At 46.6% G+C, this 20,391-nt stretch overlaps 1 protein-coding gene across 18 annotated transcripts in view; it reads right to left on the reverse strand.

The window, feature by feature from the left end:
• Positions 1–408: 408 nt before the first annotated feature.
• ADCK1 (aarF domain containing kinase 1) overlaps positions 409–20,391 on the reverse strand; it is a 198,593-nt gene continuing 178,610 nt past the window's right edge. For 17 of the 18 annotated variants that reach the window (XM_053287354.1, XM_053287351.1, XM_053287355.1 and 14 more), the window contains 4 exons: positions 12,835–12,984; positions 10,069–10,266; positions 7,512–7,705; positions 409–1,346 (listed from right to left, as the gene is read on the reverse strand). In XM_053287354.1, coding sequence (XP_053143329.1) covers positions 1,178–1,346; positions 7,512–7,705; positions 10,069–10,266; positions 12,835–12,984 — 711 coding nt within the window. In that variant the 3' untranslated portion in view covers positions 409–1,177. Of the gene's footprint in view, positions 1,347–7,430; positions 7,706–10,068; positions 10,267–12,834; positions 12,985–20,391 lie in introns of all 18 variants that reach the window. The other variant, XR_008314250.1, reaches the window with a different exon arrangement.

The raw sequence follows: 20,391 nt of genomic DNA on the forward strand, positions 1-20,391 counted from the left end.
TATGGGAGTTGTAGTCCAAAAATAGCTGGGGGGTGGCTAAGTTGAGCAGGCCTGCTCTAGAAGATTTAAAATGGAATAAAAAGCACTTCAAGAAAACAGGGTGATAACAGGAAAAACACAATAATGCAATTGTGTGTGTGGGGGGGGAACATAACGGATTTTCAATAATAAATAAGTGAGCAAATATTAGGATTAATGGATAAAGTTAGTGTGGATGTACTTTTGATCTTGTACCTATATATAAATGAGTATTGAATCACTTCTGAGAATAATGATTCAGCACTAGGTGATCCAGGAACAAAACTAGCCTATTACATTTGTGGAGCTGCTGGACAGATCTGATTTCAACGGAACTGAGTGGCATTACTTGGGAAACACAATGCGTTAAAAACCAAACAGGCCTGCATGTACTCTTTTCCTCCCAGTGGAGGACACCCAATTTTATTTCCCCCTGCAATACACATACATGACTAACACTGACTTGTAAATGAATTCCGAGACAATGATACATTGCCATTCTGCAGTGCTTTCTCTCTGAACTCTTCCAAGGCAGGCTGGCACAGCTGCTTCCATTTTACACATCAGGCAACTAAGGCAAAGAAGATGTGGGTGATGCATCCAAAATCTTACAGTCACTTAGTGGCAGAGGTGGAACAGAACCTGGAATGAGCGTAGCAGTCAGACATCTTGGCTTTCAATCTCTTGTCCACTTAATTTCCATTTTCTTGTGAAACAGTATAGTAAAACTGAACAGGGATTAATGCAAGGGTTCTGTAGTGCCTGCTCAAGAAACCCTAAAGGGTATTATTAGACACTTGTTTTGCAAAATGTATAGAAATTCTATGGCAGAACTGGATTTTCTTAATCATGTATATTTTTACCTGGACCTACAGGAAGTCAATCTGTTTATGTAGTCCTTTAAGATGTCACCTGGAGGTCCTCCAAAAACCTGAGAACTGAGAGGCTTCCAGCAGCCTTCCCCCCACAACCTCTGAGCTCTAGCTGCTGTTTCACACTTTCACCCTTTGCTCTGCCAGAGAGAAGTGACCCTGCGAAAGGCAACAAGGTCACATGAAAACAGACCCAGAAAACTCCAGTGGAATAAATACGAACAGAATGCCTCCATTGGGAAAGGCAAGGAAGTAATTGGCCTGGCTTCTCCCACCGGTTCATGTCACTATGAGGAATGGTGCATCCAGCTCAGGAAAGCAATGACCCAGTTCCCCAGCTGGGACCCCTTCAGCCTCAAGAAGAGTTCATACAAGCTGATCTGCCACAGGCTCAGGGCCTCCGAGAGGGATATCTGTGTCTTTCTGTACAGTGAGATGCTCTTGCTCCTCTGATACCTAGGAAAATATAAAAAGAAATGCTTTAACTCTTACAGGGCTGCAGCCTAGCAGCAAAAGGTCCATGCAGGAATATGCCAGGAACCTGATGCACAAATTTGAGCTGAGCACAATACTAAAGCATCAATGTCCAAGAGCTCCCCTTTTCACTCCACTGGCTCCCTCCAATAGAAACACTGGAAGGTGCCATTTAGTCCATCTAGCTTGGTGTTGTCTGTCCCAAGCTGTGATACTCAAATGTTGCTGAACTACAACTCCCATCATCCCCTGCCACAATACATTGTAGTTGGTGGTGATGGGAGTTGTACAGTCGTCCCTTGTCAATTGCGGTTTTCCCAATCATGGATTTGAGTATCCGCGACTGGGAAATTGTGACCACCTTCGCCAACCACCACCTGAGTATTTGCGGTTTGGCAAGTTTTTTTGGGTGGGTGGGGGGATTTCTGGGGTCAGGGGCGTTGGAAGGCCACGGGAAGTTGGAAGGCTACTCTGGGAAGAGCAGACACAGCTGAGAAGGTGAGCAAGCCTTTCTAAACATCTAGCCTTTCCCCCTTCAAACAAATTAACAGGAAGAGGGGAGTTTTGCAGGGGCTGTTTCTCTTTAAGGGGTAGGTCTTAGAGTGAGTGTGTGTGTGTGTGTGTGTGTGTGTGTGTGTGTGTGTGTGTGTGTGACTTGTTAGGGTTAAGATATCACAGGGCTAGGAGTTCTTAGGGTTACCTAACTGCAGTGTTTACTTAGTGGCTGCCTGGAGGGGGTGGAGTCAGCTAGGGCTGGGAGAGGCCCCACATTCCTTTCCTTTGACTCATATCCTGTGTGACAGTTGGAAGGCTACTCTACATATGAGGTGAAGGCCCGAGAGCATAGCGAACAGGGATAGCAAACAGGACGTAGGAGTTTTGCAGGAGTTTAGCGGGAAGTGTGAGGGGGAGTCTGGAACAAGCCCCTGCAATCACAAGGATCACAAGGAGCCTGGTGGAGAAGAGAACGTAAGTACATATCCCTCCCTCGTATCCCTCATATTCTTGGGAAAGGCTGTTTGGACAGTTAAATAGTTGACCATTACAGCTGAGACCTATCCTAATAAACTATCTAATAAACTGACAAAACGCTCCCTAAATACTGTAAACAGCCAACAAAAAAAGTATGAAGATAGAAGGTCAGCAGGGGAAGCGGCACTTCCCAGTGTATTGCACAGAGTGCCACATGTATGACTATTTGCCCCATGGGCAGAAGTCATGGGTGTGTGCTCAGTGCAAGGAGCTCCTGGCTCTCAGGGAACAAATCCGTTCCCTCGAGACCAAGGTGGCGGATCTGGAGAAGCTCAGAGAGACAGAGAGGCATGTGGACGAGACCTTCAGGGATGTGATAGAGGCATCCCACTCCAGGGCTGGTAGCTCCTCTGCTGTCAGGGAGAATGAAGGTCTTGGGCAAGGAGGACATCGGTCTGAGGAAGAGGGAAATGCTCCTTTAGAAGGGACCCTTTCCGTGGATGATGAGCCCATATCCTCTCGCACAGGGGATACTCCTCTGGGGGCTGGGGGCCTCCTTGTAGTTGGTGATTCGATCATTAGAGGGATAGAGAGATGGGTTTGTGACCCTCGTGTTGACCGCACGGTGACTTGCCTGCCTGGTGCAAAGGTTGCGGACATTACGCAGCGTCTAGACAGGCTCCGAGGCAGTGCTGGGGAGGAGACAGCTGTCGTGGTGCACGTCGGCACCAACGATGTGGGGAAATGCAGTCGGGAGGTCCTGGAAGCCAAATTTAGGCTGATAGGTAGCATTTTGAAGTCCAGGACCCCCAAGGTGGCATTCTCAGAAATGCTACCTGTTCCACGAGCAAGTACAGTGAGACAGGCAGAGCTGAGGGGTTTCAATGCGTGGATGAGACGGTGGTGCCGGGAGGAGGGGTTTAGATTTGTTAGGCACTGGGACACATTTTGGGGCAAGCAAGGCCTGTACAAAAGGGACAGGCTGCACTTGAACCATGATGGAACCAGACTGCTGGCGCTTAAAATCAAAAAGGTTGCAGAGCAGCTTTAAAAATGACACCTGGGGAACAGCCGATGGGAGCTGGGCAGTATCCCGTTTGGCAAAAGCCATCCTTTAAAGTGTGAGGCTGCAAAGAATTCAGATAAAACAGAAGGGGACAGAGCAGAACCGCATAAAGAGCAGACGGGAGCCTGTGCCAGCAGGTCAAAGAGTAAAAAGAATAGCATACATCAGGGGAGAGATTCAGTGTATAGGTGCTTATATGCCAATGCCAGAAGCCTCCGAGCCAAGATGGGTGAGCTGGAGTGCTTGGTTGCTAACGCAGAAATAGATATAGTGGGCATAACAGAAACATGGTGGAACAGTGAGAACCAGTGGGACACTGTTATCCCTGGGTATAAACTCTATAGAAAGGACAGGGAGGGGCGCCTTGGAGGAGGGCTAGCACTGTATGTTAAAGAAGGCATAGAATCTAACAAGCTAGAAAACCTAGGTGGACTGGAGTCCTCCACAGAAACCCTGTGGGTGACTATACAAGGCCGGAAAGGGAACGTGCTACTGGGGACATGCTATCGCCCTTCAGATCATAATGCCGACAGTGACTAGGAGTTGCAGGAGGAAACCAGGGAGGTGTCAAGCAGAGGCAGGGCTGTAATTATGGGTGATTTCAATTACCCACACATAGACTGGGTAAATTCACATTCAAGTCAGGACAAAGAGGTCAAATCTCTAGATACGCTAAATGACTGCCCTAGAACAGTTGGTCATGGAACCAACCAGAGAGAAGGCGACCTTGGATCTAATTCTGAGTGACACCCAGGACCTGGTGCATGATGTCAGTGTCATCGACCCTTTAGGGAACATTGACCACAGTGCCATCAAATTCAGCATACATGCGGGGAGAGAATCACCAAGGATGTCTAACACAGACATTTTGAATTTCAGAAGAGGAAACGTCTCCAAAATGAGGAGTATGGTGAAAAGAAAGCTGAGGGGGAATATCAGGAGAGTCACTTCGCTCCAGAGTGCATGGAGTTTACTCAAAACCACAATACTAGAAGCCCAGTTAGATTGTATACCCAGAAGGAGGAAAGGAGTCCAGGAGGATGCCAGTCCAGGAGGATGCCAGCATGGTTAACGGGTACCGTCAAGGAAGCCATAAAAGGGAAGAAGACTTCCTTCCGAAATTGGAAGGCCTGTCCAAATGAAGAGAACAGAAAGAACACAAACTCTGGCAAAAGAAATGCAAGGTGACAATAAGGGAGGCAAAAAGAGAGTTTGAGGAACATTTAGCCAAAAGTATCAAGCGTAATAACAAAAACTTTAAGTACATCAGAAGCAGGAAACCTGCCAGGGAGGCAGTTGGACCATTAGACAATGAGGGAATGAAAGGGATTATTAAGGAGGATATGGAGGTTGCAGAGAAGCTGAATGAGTTCTTTGCATCTGTCTTCACGGCAGAGGATACTGAGCATATACCTGTTCCTGAACCAGGCTTTTTAGGGATGGAGGCTAGAGAGCTGAGTCAGATAGAAGTGACAAGGGATGATGTTCTAAACTGTCTGGAAAAACTAAAAGCTAACAAATCACCAGGGCCAGATGGCATCCATCCAAGAGTCCTCAAAGAACTCAAACGTGAAATTGCCAACCTCCTTGCTAAAATATTTAACTTATCCCTGAAATCGGGCTCTGTACCAGAGGACTGGAGAGTAGCAAATGTAACACCGATTTTCAAGAAGGGATCCAGGGGAGATCTGGGAAATTACAGGCTGGTTAGCCTAACGTTCGTTCCAGGCAAATTGATGGAAAGCATCCTCAAGGATAAAACAGTAAAGCACCTAGAAGAACAAGCCCTGCTGGGAGTGAACTAGCATGGCTTCCACAAAGGTAAATCTTGCCTGACCAACCTTTTGGAGTTCTTTGAGAGTGTCAACGAGTGTGTGGATCAAGGTGATCCAGTTGACATAGTCTACCTGGACTTCCAAAAAGCTTTTGACAAAGTTCCTCATCAAAGACTCCTGAGGAAACTTAGCGGTCATGGGATAAGGGGACAAGTACATGTGTGGATTGCTAACTGGTTGAAAGAGAGGAAACAGAGAGTAGGTATCAATGGAGAGTTTTCACAATGGAGGGAAGTAAGAAGTGGGGTCCCCCAGGGATCTGTACTGGGACCGGTGCTTTTTAATTTATTCATAAATGATCTAGAAGCAGGGGTAGGCAGCGATGTGGCCAAATTTGCAGATGATACCAAACTCTTCCGGGTATTGGACTCCAAAACAGATTGTGAGTAGCTCCAAAAGGAGCTCTCCAAACTGGGGGAGTGGGCAACAAAATGGCAAATGCGGTTCAATGTTAGCAAGCGTAAAGTGATGCACATTGGGCCGAAAAACCCCAACTTCAAGTATATGTTGATGGGATCCGAGCTGTTGGTGACGGACCAGGAGAGGGATCTTGGGGTCGTGGTGGACAGTTCGTTGAAAGTGTCGACTCAATGTGCGGCAGCTGTGAAAAAGGCAAATTCCATGCTAGGGATCATTAGAAAGGGAATTGAAAATAAAATGGCTAACATTATAATGCCCTTATACAAAACTATGGTGCGACCACACTTGGAATACTGCGTACAATTCTGGTCACCACATCTTAAAAAGGACATTGTTGAACTGGAGAAGGTACAGAAGAGGGCAACCAAGATGATCAGGGGCCTAGAGCACCTTTCTTATGAGGCAAGACTACAACACCTGGGGCTTTTAAGTTTAGAAAAAAGACGACTGCGGGGAGACATGATAGAGGTCTATAAAATCATGCATGGGGTGGAGAAAGTGGAGAGAGAGAGATTCTTTTCCCTCTCACACAACACTAGAACCAGGGGTCACTCCATGAAATTGATTGCCAGGAGGTCTAGGACCAACAAACGGAAGTACTTTTTCACACAACGCGTGATCGACTTGTGGAACTCTCTGCCACAGGATGTGGTGACAGCCAACAACCTGGATGGCTTCAAGAGGGGTTTGGATGACTTCATGTAGGACAGGTCTATCAATGGCTACTAGTTGGAGGGCTGTAGGCCACCTCCAGCCTCAAAGGCAGGATGCCTCTGAGTACCAGTTACAGGGGAGTAATGGCAGGAGAGAGGGCACGCCCTCAACTCCTGTCTGTGGCTTCCAGCGGCATCTAGTGGGCCACTGTGTGAAACAGAATGCTGGACTAGATGGGCCTTGGGCCTGATCCAGCAGGTCTATTCTTAGGGCAGGGGTCATTTCTGGGGATCAGGGGTGATTTTAGGGAGTTTGGGGAGATTTTCGGGAGTTCAGGGGAAATGTTCAGGGTTATGTCTGGAGGCCAGGGGTGATTTGGGGGGTCAGGGGGTGGTTTGGGGGGGGTCAGGGGAATTTTATCTGTTTTTTACCTTGTTTTGCGGTCTTTTCTCGACTGCAACTCCCCTAACCCCCTGTTTGCCATTGCTTTTGATGGCTCTCCAACTGTGAATTTTGCAACTGTGAGGGTTTCCCAGAATGGAAGCTTCACAGTTGGCGAGCGACTGTAGTTCAGCAACATCTGGAGTACCACATCTTAGGAACCCCTGTCTACACAGCAACTGACAGCAGCTCTCCAAGGTTTCAGGCAGAAGTCTTTCCCAGCCCTACCTGAAGATGGCAGGGATTGAACCGGGAACCTTCTGCATGCAAAGCAGAGGCTTCACCACTGAGCTACAGCTCCATCCACTAAGGGATGTGATATCTTACAGCAGATAGTGCTCACATGTAGACACCGATCCAATCCAAATGCAAGCCAAGGTGAATCCTGCTTAGGAAGGGGGACAATTCATGCTTGCTACTACAAGACTGGCTCTCCACCTATGACTCTCCATGGTAGTTCCTGGCTACTCGGTGGTTTAGCATGCACAAGCACGAGTACAACAATAGCAGCAACCAAGAAAGAGGAGTGGAAAGAAATAAATTGTCCACCCTTAGCCCGACCCCAATTACATTTCATTTCAGCAGTCCAGGGATGTCAGAAGATGTTAACTATTTCATGACACCCCTTCACTTCCAGCCTAGCACAAAGGAGGATTGGCCCATTGTGGATACTATCACCTCAGTCTTGGCAGAGTAGCAAGAAGCAGGAATTGCCCAAGAAGCTGTCGGCGATCCTGCCTCGCAGGCAGAGGGACTCACGTGGAGACGGCTCGGATGCAGCAGCGAGACATGTTGAGGAAGGAGCTGGCGCTGGCCCGTGTTTGCAGAGCTGACTCGATCCCCCTCAGCAAATCATTGGTCTTCAGTAGCAGCAGCATCTGACGAGGGACGTTGTTGAGAAGCTTGTTGATCTGAGGTAAGTAGGCAGCAGCGTTGCTCCGGATTTCCACATCCTGGCATGGTCAGATCAGAGATGCAAGGAAGACCGGGCAGAGAGATGTTTAAATTGGACAAAGAAGTTGCTGACTTCTCTGGCTCCTTTTCTACAGAGAACTGTCTATCTACACCACGTTATGATTTTGAGGCTGAATATGAACCAGGGCTAACAGACATCTGACTGACTGTGGGAAGTTTGACTACTCATATTTACCCGCATCAAAGACAACTCTGAATTTAAGACAACCCCCTTAAAAAGCAGAGGTTAAATACAATATCTTAACAATCCCGTTACATCTAATTAAGTAAATATTGACTTCACGCTCACCAATCTGTGCGATTCATTAACTATACAAATCAACCATTGCTATAATAATTCGAAGCATATATCCTACACATTACAAACTTGATTTTACTCTACCCAACCTGCTATTATTACTAAATTTCAAACCCTGCTGAAAAATCTATATCTATATCTATATCTATCTATCTATATATCTCTCTCTATATATATATATTGCTTTTTAAAACTTTATTGGTTTTTACAATATCTTAACAATCCCGTTAAGCCAATATCCTAAGCCAAGAGCCCATTGCTGGTCCTTGCCTTCCTGTGCCCATAGCCAGGTGACAGAATTTTCCTCTTGGCTGAGAGGCTTGGTCCATCATCATCATCTACTCTCGCTTGACCCATACACAAATGGGAGCTTTCCCCCAGAGGCCCCCGATTCGTTGTTTAGGGGGGGTGGGGGGTGGCGCCAGGAGGAATCCGTGGCAGTGCTGCTAACCTGAATTTGAAACTCCAGGAAATAAACCCAGGAGCATGTAAAGGGTTTATGTTCTTGAGCATATGGAGCTGTCATCTAGCCTAGTAGCCCGGTGGCTACTACTCTAACAGGCAGTGGCTCTCTCCCAGCCTTTTAACTGGAAATACCTGGAATTGGATCTGGGATTTTTTACATGCAAAGCATGTGCTCTGTCACTGAGCTATGGCCCCTTCCTCATAACAATCTCAAACTCTTATTTATACAATAGCTCTACGAGCCTCCACAACTCTAGCCAAAGCCGGCACCAGGTTTTGGACAGCTTCAAGGCAAAAGCCTCCCACTGCACCCCCTTGATGCCTCCCATAATGGTGTCCAGGTGGCAAGCTGACTGGGCACTGGAGGACAGCAGTGCCATTTTAGGATTCCACAATGCCCCTGCCCCTTGATCCTGCGTCAGGAGGACGGGGCATGGAAAATACAAAATGGCACTGCCACTGTCTGCTGCTGCCCACCACGGCCCAGTGAGCTTGCCAGTGCTCAAGGGAGGAGAGCTGGCCTTGTGGTAGCAAACATGACTTGTCCCCTTAGCTAAGCAGGGTTCACCCTGGTTGCATTTGAATGGGAGACTAGAAATGTGAGCACTGTAAGATATTCCCCTCAGGGGATGGAGGCACTCTGGGAAGAGCAGAAGGTTCCAAGTTCCCTCCCTGGCGGCATCTCCAAGATAGGGCTGAGAGAAATTCCTGCCTGCAACCTTGGAGAAGCTGCTGCCAGTCTGTGTAAATAATACTGAGCTAGATGGACCTAAGGTCTGACTCAGTAGATGGCAGCTTCCTATGTTCCTATGCTCATTGGAGGAGGCTTACCAGGAAGACCAGAAGCTGATGCTCCTCCTTCAAGGGTGGCACCAGAGATGTGACAACAGAGCGACTCAGTCAAGTGCGTCACTTTGTCATCTCCTCATCTCTGAATTGGCTTCCTTCAGAGGTCCCCGTGATGATGCAGGAACCTCTGGAGAAAGCTCATTTGCAGATTGGGAAGGCAGAAGAAGGCAGGAGTGATAAAGCAAGTCTCTCATCCGAGAGAATGGTGGAACCAACGGAAAGATGTGGGCACTCAGCAGGTGGACTTCAAGGATCAGGCATGGGCCCTCTGCTAGCCCTAGGCCCCTGGCGAGGGTCCAAGTTAGCTGACTTGTGATGCTGGGCGATTGATTAATTGATTGAATGATTGATTGATTTCTATACTGCCCTTCCAAAAATGGCTCAAGGCAGTTTACACAGAGGAATAATAAATAAATAAAATAAAATAAAATAAAATAAAATAAAAAAAATAAAATAAGATGGATCCCTGTCCCCAAAGGGCTCACAATCTAAAAAGAAACATAAGATAGACACCAGCCACAGTCACTGGAGGTACTGTGCTGGGGGTGGATAGGGCCAGTTACTCTCCCTCTGCTAAATAAAGAGAATTACCACAGGGCTATATCGTACCTATGCAGAAAATACAGCATCAGAATTGCAGGTATCAGCTAATCTTTGCTATGGTGTTCTTAGAATGGTCTCATTCATTATAAACGTTAAACTGCTAGAGAACTATAACAAAACATATACCTCTTTAGCTGTGACTGGAGACCGATCAATTCCCCTGTTCACTGATTCCCAGGACCTGGCAGTGAGCATGCAAGCAAAGAGGGGGTACAGGTCACCTGCTCCCAGACGCCGGCTGTATTTCTGTACTCGCTTCACGTCAGCTTTGATCAGGGCCTGCCAAAGCTGGCAGTAGTCCAAGCGGAAGTTGTCTGTCAGGTCCTTAGGAGAGTGGAAGAATGTTTTGGGGCAGATCAGTCAAAAACAGCAAAGACCAGCAAAGCAGTTTTAAGTGACATCACTGATATTCAGAGCTTTAATACTGGTCAAGGATCGCAATAAAGGAATTGATGGCTATGCAGAGCTGAACATTCAGGAATCGCTTAAAGCAGCATTTCCCAACCAGTGTGCTGTGGGAGACTAGCTGGTTTGCTGCACTGACACTCTGAGTCAGCGCCAAAACTGACTCAGCTTTGAGTTGACTTGCCCCATAACTTGCTACCTCCTCCAGTCTTGTGTCCATCCTGGTGCACCCCTTGTATCCTTCACAGTGCATTATGGGACAAGTCAGCTCCAAATGCAGGGAGTTAAAACTCCCTGCTTTTGGAGCTGATACGCTCCCTTTCTGGTACATAAGGGGAGTCAGTCAACTTCAGAAGCAGGAAATGTAAACTTCCCACTTTTGGAGCTGACTTGCTCCATAATGCACTAGGAAGGATACGGGGATGCTAACTTAGGAAGGCGTGTGTGGGGTGGGGACATACTCCATTTTCAATTTTATTTAATTTATTTATCATATAGATAGATAGATAGATAGATAGATAGATAGATAGATAGATAGATAGATAGATAGATAGATAGATAGATTTTAGTGTAAGTGTGTCTCAGGATGGAAAAGGTTGGGAAACACAGGTTTAGACATAATGCTAAACCATGGCTTGTAGAGCCAAGAAATGATTAATTATGATACCTGAACCAACACCATCCTATCAACTATGGTTTGAAAAAGATGCCAAGCCAGAAAGCTTCTTCACATAAGCATCTAAACCTGAATTATCTGCCACTAATCCAGGCTCACATGCTTGTGTGAACCAGGGCAAAACCCCCAAGCCCTGGCAATCTGAAACTGGGTAATCTTGCTTCCAATCCTCCATCTTAGGTTAGTGCACAGCAGCGGCCCCAGTAGCTGGGGGTGTTGATCATGTGTCTACTTTCTGCTGTACTTTCAGATCCCAGCAGCCAGCAGCCATGTTTGTTAGAGAGCACTGTGGCTGGAGGGGCTGTGATCTGTGAATGTGCCACTCTGCGCTGCTCACTCTATGACCACTTGCTCAAAATGGTATGAATGTGGTTTGCCCCACCTCCTTCCCCCTTGTGCCCAATCAGAAGGCAGCTGTGATGTAATGACGTCTTCCCTTCTCCTGGTAGCAGGGTGCATTGTGGAAAGGTTCTCCCAATTCTTGGCAGACTTCCCTGAGCCTAGTTTGTCACTCCACTCCTCTGGGAGTGGAGGTTACAGAGCCCAATTGAGGCTCTGCTTGTCTGTTCTGCATGAGGAAAGGATTCTTCCCAGCCCCAAACCATCCCCATCTGATTGTGTGTAAGAATCCAGGGTCTGACATTATAGACAGAATTCTGGGAAATGGCAGCAGGGGCTAGATGACAATATGAATAAGGAACGTGCCAGTCTATGTTGTCCTTTTCATTCAGACAGAGGCACGTAGCCATTACTTCAACTGACCGCTCATGAGCTTCTGTATCCCTGGGATGGCCTCATGAATTTTACAGCACCCCTGGCAAAATATTAAAATGCTGCCCTACTTGCTGTGAGGCCGGGAGCTAATCCTCCCGACAGACTGGCTCACCCATTCTGCTTGGCCTGTGGCTTACCTTGCCTAATGAGCCAGTCAGTCACAGCCACCACTGCAACAGCCTGCCGCATCCCACTGCCCCTCGTCTCTCTAGGAGCCACAGCCCCCAGGCTCTGATAGCTCAGGGTCAAACAACATGGGAAGGTAGCAGCATCACTACAGCTTGTGTCTTCCGTTTTACACATTGAAACAGCAGCCAAGAGAAGAGTGATCAAGACTGGGCCGCTGGCGCATGGGGATTTAACTCTTTCCCCCTCATGCTGAGATCCCAGTGAAAACTGCCATCCAAATCGGTTATTAGCCTCAATGGTGAAGTTCCTCCTGAAGCCAGCAGCAACTACAGGGAGACCAATTTTCATCAGAACAAGGAAAAGGGGTTAAACAGGCCTTCCCCCACACGCCAAAGAAAGGGTTAAATATCACCAGCTGGCAGCAGTTCTCTGGGATTCAGACAGCAGAGGAATCTTTATTATTTATTACATTTATATCCTGCTCTTCCTCCAAGAAGCTCAGAGGGGTGTACATGGTTATGTTTATCTTTATAACTCCTCTCTGAGGTGGGTTAGGCTGAGAGATAAGTGACTGGCCCAGAGTCACCCAGTGGCTGAATGGGATCTTGGGTCACCCTGGTCCTAGTTCAACACTCTTACACCACACTGGCCCCTTTCTATGCCCTACCTGGAGATGACGAATATTGAACCTGGGCTCTGAAAAATGTGTGAGCAACATCCCACCCCCACACAGGGACACAGGAGTCCCGCCAACGTTCCATTGGGAAGGAAACACTCCGCCATCTGCAGCTGCAGGAAAAGCACTCCTTGTCCTTATCAAGTTCTGCCCTAAACAGCCTCCAAGGGTTGTTCACTGGTGTGACTGGCTGGAAGTTTCTCCCCATCTGCTCGTGCTGTCCTCTACATACCTGATAGAGTCCGTGGTCCAGGAGTATGATGTGCGTCTTGCCTGTCGTTGGGCACTTTCTCACCAGCACATTGCCAGGATGTGGGTCACAGTGGACAAAACCATTCACAAAGATCATTTCGCTGTAGAGCTTCCCCAGGTTGCGAGAGATCTGAGGGGAGGAAAGAGGAAGCCACAGTATGAGTTAAGGCTCTGGAAACACCACTAAGGGCAGGAAGCCTACGTGCTTGGGCATAATGACTACAGTAAGAAAGATGTCACCTAATGGCATGGCAAAGGAGCAGCAAATCCTGGCATGTCCCTTACATTTCTATGCTTCTAGAAATAGAAGCAAATGCAAGAATGCCCATCAGAAGAAATAACATGTGTCTGATTGCAGGAAGTGCAGGGAGACCATTAACATTTGGGTTTTGTTCTGATTCAGGTTCATCAGTATTTTTTAAGTCTCTGGTTCAGTTCCAGTTCACTAACTTTAAAAAGTGGTTAGGTTACTCATTCAGTCACTTTGATGATCTTCTTCCTCCTCCTCCACCACCAACACCACAATAACAGTAATATCAAACTATTTTCCTTGCAATGCCATCCTATAACATATAATGATTATAACTTGTAACGATTATAATTATTTAACTTGAGAAAGGATATAAACTTGGTTTTTAAAAAATGTTTAAAGGTTTTATGAACAAAATACATAAAATGGTATAAAAACAGGAAAATAAAATAATTCTTTGTGCAATACATTGTACAAAGAAAACTGAACATCTGGTTACTGAACCCCTTATTTTGAACAAGCTACACTTTTTGTGATTTAGGGGCTTGATTTCAGTAGAGATGTGCAAACTGATTTGAGTTTGAATTGATTCGAGCTCAAATCAGACCATTTTGAGTGATTTGAACTCAAAATGAAATGCCCTTAAAATAAAGGGCCTGATCTGAGTTTGAACTGAAACAACCCCAATTCGAGCTTGAATCGATTTGAGCACCATTCAGGAGGACTTTCACCCCTTGCCGATTGGTTTTCTTGCACCAGCTTCCGATTGGCTTGAGATCTCCTGCTTCTTGGTTGGCTTGTTATCATATAAATCAAGTGCTGTCATGGGCAACTGAGCCCCCATTGGCTGCGGGGAGGGAAGAAGAAGGGGAACAAAAAAGCAGGGAATTTCAAAATGCTTTCAAAGGGCCTGGGGAGGGGAGGCAGAGAGAGCCCATAGTGAGCCTTTGAAGAGGATACATCAGGAGAGGAGGAATCAATCCAGGAAGATTTGATTTTGTGGTTTTCTTTTTTCAGCAAGAGTATAATCTGCTGTGCTATTGCTGCTATATTATTAACTAATTTTGCTGGATCTCAGATTGACAAAGGCAGAACTGGGGTGCCTGCCTGCCTTCATTGAATTGTGGTTTGGTCTGTTTGTGAGTTTTTATTTATTTATTTAACATATTTGTATACCGCCCAAAACACAAGTCTCTGTGAGATGGTGTTGTGGCAAGAAATGGACAGTGGCAGCTCAGGGGTCTGTGTGTGTGTGATATTTTCTTGATTATTGCTGTGAGATGAGCCTTTAATTGTGCTTCACTCACTGCTCTGGTCTGGTCTGCAATTTGCACTGCAAGGTGTACTCAGTCAAAATGTGGCTGAAGACATTGTTCTAATTGAGCTTATGGCTATGTTTGCTGCTTAAGGGTGCTGCTGTGACAGCTCTTGCAATACTGAAGTAAGGAATCATAATTATGTGTGAGACAGAGCAACTTGTGCCAATGATGTTACTGCAGCACAGGCACTGTGGATTCTGGGTCAGTGATTCTTTTTGGGGATCTTTGGACTGTGTTTGAAAAAAATGTGCGTCGTTCTGTGTCAGAAGGGACAGATTCCTTTAACTGTGTGCTTCTAATATACAGTGTTTTGCAAGGCAGGGATGCAAAATGCATTGCAAATTGCAACGCAAAACTTGACATGCACACTCTGAGTGCAGTTTGTTTCGGCCATAGGGAACAATGGGAACACAGAACACCCCATTGTTCCCCATGGATAGGCCCTAGGGACACCAAAGTGGCTTGATGGGTGCTACATACCACCCAACCCACAAAATACATGGGCAAGCAGGCGATTAATTTTTTTTTTAACCTTTCCCCCAAACACCCATAGGATCCTGTGGGTGGTTGTGGTGGTGGTGGTTGTTTTGAAAGTTTAAAAAAATTAATTGTTCTCTTGCCCATTTCTTTTGTAGGTTGGGTGGTAGGTGACACCCATCATGCCCTACCACCCAACCCACTTTGGTGTCCTTAGGCCCCAGGGGAACAATGGGGTGATTAGAGTTCCCCATTATTCCCTATGGCTGAATCACTCAAAACTATTCAAGGTTGATTCATTGAAGTCAAAGATTTTGCAATTTGATTCAAGCTTGAATTGAATAGCAAAATCCTATTCATGCACATCTCTATATTCCAGTTCAGGTTCAAGACAGCCAAGAGATTTTATGTTCAGTTCTAGTTCATTGAAAACAAACATGTGAACCAATTTTGGGGTTCATATTCAGCTTGATTCCCTGTTGGAGTGTGTACACAAGGTAACTTGGGAAGTGTACAAAATGGATCATCTGCCTATGTAAAGAGCTGGAGGCATCTCAGATAAAGGCACAGGGAGCCAGATCGACTTGGGGCTAAGCTGGAAGCATTTCTCGAACTATGCTAAAGTCTATTAAGGATAGATTCAGAAGGATCAGAGACATATGCATGCTTCCAAGCAAGCAAAGTAATTAGCAGAGATTTGAGGGAAAGGAAAATAGTGAAGAGAAGAACCGAAGTGCCCAGCTGTGGGCTGTTTCATACATTATACAAAGGAAAACCTGGCTTTGCCACCAAGGGTACACTCAACAGCGAACTGCAGCCAATCCTGATTCCTTGATGAGCACATCTGTCTTGATACCCATGTTGGCAAACAGTTACATGCTGTCTTAACATCTTATTATTTTAGGGGCAGAGTAGACATGATGGCACATGCATGTGTGTTTCATCCATGTATCTGCCCCATTCACATATTAAGCAGGATGGGGGTGGGGGTTGTCCTATCCTTTACATGACAAGGAGTATGCGAGGGAGAGAAGTTAAGCTCTCTCTTACCATTGCTTTAAGCAATTTATCCCAGCCTGACTAAGTTCCGATATTAGAGCTGGGCTAGAATATGGGAAACACCTATATTGCGCAGCAGCGATATAGGAAGGTGCTGAAAGGCATCATCTCATATTACACGGGAGGAGGCAATGCTAAACCCCTCCTGTATTCTACGAAAGAAAACGACAGGGCTCTGTGAGCGCCAGGAGCCGACACTGACTTGAGGGCACAGCTTTACTTTACGATAAAACTGCTTAAAACAGCAGGTCTCAGTGAGCTAAGGTGGAAGAGGGATGGGGATTAACTCACCATGCTCTCCTTTTCATGTGAAGAGTGAACCCCCCCCCCCCCCCGCGCTTTATATGTGATTTGAGCAGACACATGGACAGCTTCCCCTTCACATCTAGTTTGGTCCTTAGGTATACACCTGAAACCCCTTGGGGTACACTCCTAACAAAAGGAATGTGTAAAGTGGCCCTCAGTGGGAAGAAAAGAAGTGCAGGTCTCTGCTGCTTTGTGTCACCTAGGAAGCTGCCTTGTAACAAACCAGACCCTTAGTCCATCTATCTCAGTATTGTCTACAGTGACAGTCAGCAGTTCTCCATGATTTCAGGCAGGCGTCTTTCCTCCTGGAGATGCCAGTGATTAAACCTGGGACCTTCTGCATGCAAAGCAGATGCTCCACCACTGAGCTGTGGCCCCATTCCCAGTGAGACATCGCTCTACAACAGGCATACTTGGTGTTCATAAATTATGCAAGAACATTATTTTGCCTCTAACCTAGGGTGAATATAATTCATATGGCATATAATGCAGGAAACAATCATTTTAACACAAGCCCACTGTTTGAGGAAATGCACTTGCTGAGATTGCATGACCTGTTGAGCATGGGTTTTCCCATCCCTGTGAATAGTCATAATCTTAAAGATGTACATTAATGGTTACGGATAACCATGTGGAATCCGAATGGACTTTTACATTATGATAAATATAGGGCTGCCATCAAAAGCAGCACTGGGGGCGGAGAAATGCACAACACAATAATATCAGGACTCCAGAAAGTACTACACCTTAAAGAGGGAATGGAAAATTGACACAAAACTGTGAGTTTCAGAGTAGCCCTCATGTTTATCCTACTAGGTAGTTCCATTCTTCACAGCCTTCAAGAAATTCTCAGGGTGGGGTGGACTGGCCCTTCTCACCCTAGAAAATGGTCAACATTGTATTTCTACGAAGGGGAACATGTTAATGTCTGAATATGCCTAACTCTGAACTGATGTGATGTCATCATGCAGACACAGGAAACATTAAAAAAAAAAAAAAAAGATGTACATGCCTTTTGCAAAAGTGGCCGCAATATTTTCATCTAGAATGCATGAGAATCTCCCTGTCTCTAGCCGGCTCTTACTCTGCCACCCTCCACACCTCCTTGCTCTATTGGATGTTAATCTGATTTATGATGTCTGCAAAGATGAAGCGACACCACAAGGCTGTTTAAATCATTCTGTCACTGCTCATGCTCCCCCTTCATCAGCCCCCCCATCACCTCCTTATCACCACACCATTTTATTAAAGTTAAAAGTCTGCTCAGAGTCAGTAAACAGCCCTAGAGTTTCACATCCACTTACACAATGGGGGTGCACACACCCCTGCCTTATGCAACGAAGCAGCCACACACAAGGATGTGTGTGTGTGCGCGCACACACACACACACAAGTCTCTGCCTGCCAACCCCTTCCCCCAGCAAGACACAAACAGCCCCGCAGCAGGCTATCCAAGAGGCAATTAAAAGACAATTATTATAAACGATGCAAAGAATAAACAGCATACTATAAAACTGTGTCAGGAAAGGGATGGAGACACTGTGCAGGCACCCACCATGAGCCATATGTCCAATGCTTCTGGAAGGATTCTAGAAACCATTTGCAAAGATCAACATACCAAGCAAGTGCGCTCATGCAAACACCCTGCTTCACACAAATGGGCAGCATTAGGGTCAGAAATAGAACATGAGCCAGAGGCTGTGGCTAATTTTATATATTTCTCATCACAGTGGGTGCCAAACTGAAAGTGCTGATCTTCTTGCGTTACTCAACACCATCTCAACCTACTATATTCCGTTTTTCTTAATTTAAAGTTTAACAAAACATTTTCCATTTATACACAAAACAGCGCCACATCCAACTCCCCTTGCTAACCCTCCCCTGCTTCACACTGCTCCGCATCCAGATTTGAAGCCAGTTTGTATATTTACAAACACACAAGGACACACAGCAGAAGCAACAGATGGGAAAGTAAGGTGCGCTATGGGTTTTCTTGCCAGGGAATCGGGTTTCAAAGAACTCTGAGAAGGCAGACAGTAGGGCTGTTCTCACAACCCTAAACAGGTAAGGGGAGCACCCAGCCATGCATGCTCCCAATCGATGGTCATGTGTTTGCAAAGATCAAGGGAAGAGGAGGGAAGAGTAATAATGTGGGAGCTGGGAGCTGGGCAGAATGGCTTTTTATCCACTCTCAAAATGTTGGGGACAGAGTGTGGGTTGGCACAGCTCCTGGCACACAGCTCCCAGCTCCCACACAGTTACTCTCCCCTCCTCCTACCTTGATCTTTGAGAACATATGATCACTGACTGGGTGTGCACACAGCTCTCCTACCCTGTTTAGGATCGTGAGAATGAGCCCCATAAGTTATCAATATTCTGGGTTTGAAATTCCTTCCTACAAATGTGACAAATCATGAGCCAGCTTTTGCCAGATCTAGGCAGAGTCAAAGTTGGAAGGAAATGAATGTATCAGGCCAGTGGTTTTCAAATAGTGTTTTAGGGAACCCAGGTGTTCTTTGGAAGCTGATCAAAGGCTCCTCAATGAGAAGATGGGTAATGGCAGACAAGCTTCATGGAAAGACAGCTTGCCTCAGACTATGATCTCCCTCTGCAAGGGGCACCTACAGGGGAATCTTGGTTGTGTTCCAGATCATGTTCACAAGGGGCAAAAGTGAGGCTCAATAATATGGCAGGCCCACTAATGAGGCTGGGTGAGGAAGTCACCTCAGGTGGCAGAATGACATAGGCAGCAAATTGGCCACCTCCACCAACCCTCCACCTCTAGCCACCTCACCTGGCCTCACCTCACTAATCCCTCACATCTCTCTCAGCAGCCGTGTCGTGTGCACATACCAGTCTTGTCCTACTCCTTGTCCTACTCCTCTTTCTTAGCTATGTTGCAGCCTGTCTTACCTGTTCTAAAGGTGGGAGGGGAAGTTCGAGTGGCAGGAAGTGTCTTTTCTGAACACATAGAGTGGTATGTAACATGGAACATAACCCTTATGAACCTGTGTCCATGGTGGGACTCAAGGGGGCATATGCGGGATTCCCAAGCAGCTTCCCATCCAGCTTAGTTTCAGGAAGGTGACCACATCATGGTGTCCTCACACCAGTTACTCTGACTGCTTACTTTGCTGACTATTTGCCATGGAAACACAGTGCATTGTAGAGGATCCTGGTGTGTGTTCTAGGCCAAGGTGCATATGTATCATGCAGACTGCAGAGCACTGCCCAGTGCCCAGGAATGTTGGGTAGGCCCTCCCCGTGCCAAGTACCTGAAGCAGCATGATGAGTTGCTGCATCCAAGCCCCAGCCCACGCAGAGTGCACCGTGCATCAATCCTCTCTTTCCAACCATTCCCCTCCACCCAATCTTCCAGTTCCTTTGCAATCCCTGCAGCATGCAAAGCCGATTCCCCTTTGATCTCCCATTCCCCCATCTCCCTGTCGATTCCTCCCAATCTCCCCTTACCTAGAGGCAGTGACGGTAGCAGTCATCACCATAACTGCCATTCGTATCCTGGTACCAGTCACCCTGACCTGCCTCAGGATGGGGAGCCTTCAGAAAGCAGAGGGTGTGGTCTCTTTTCTGAAGAGGCCAGATACGGCCAAAGATGGCTTTTCTAGGTATGCATGGGAACACAACAAGAGGAGCTGATGCAATGCTGTGGGCCAATGCAGAGCTCCTTATGGAACCCCAGACCACAGTTTCACATTCAGAAACTAATAGAATTCAAAGCATGAGGCAAGAGACTTGAAGCCTGAAGGGCAAGAATCCCAGCACAGACAGCCTCCTGCATGAGAATTAGCCTGTTTTCTTCCCTCCCTCAAAAACCACCATCTTCCCCCTTGAGGCCTGTGAGCACCTTCTGTGCAAACCAGGATAAGAGCATTTTTGCCCACAAGGAGGTTGTGCGAGGCAGAGACGTCTCCTCCCACCAGCGTAGCATCTCGGAAGGCAGCCAGCTTGCTGGGATTCTGAGCACATTGGGGCCAGGCGGCAGTGAGAACACTGGCAGAAATTTAAATTTGTTCATCAACATTAATCACAAAGCAGCAATAATAAGAGGCACTATCTGCACCCAGTGTGTGGAGAGGCAGCACATATATCACCCAGGCTATGCATGC

The sequence above is a fragment of the Hemicordylus capensis genome, chromosome 1, assembly GCF_027244095.1.
Source record: "Hemicordylus capensis ecotype Gifberg chromosome 1, rHemCap1.1.pri, whole genome shotgun sequence".
Classification (NCBI taxonomy): Eukaryota; Metazoa; Chordata; class Lepidosauria; order Squamata; family Cordylidae; genus Hemicordylus; species Hemicordylus capensis.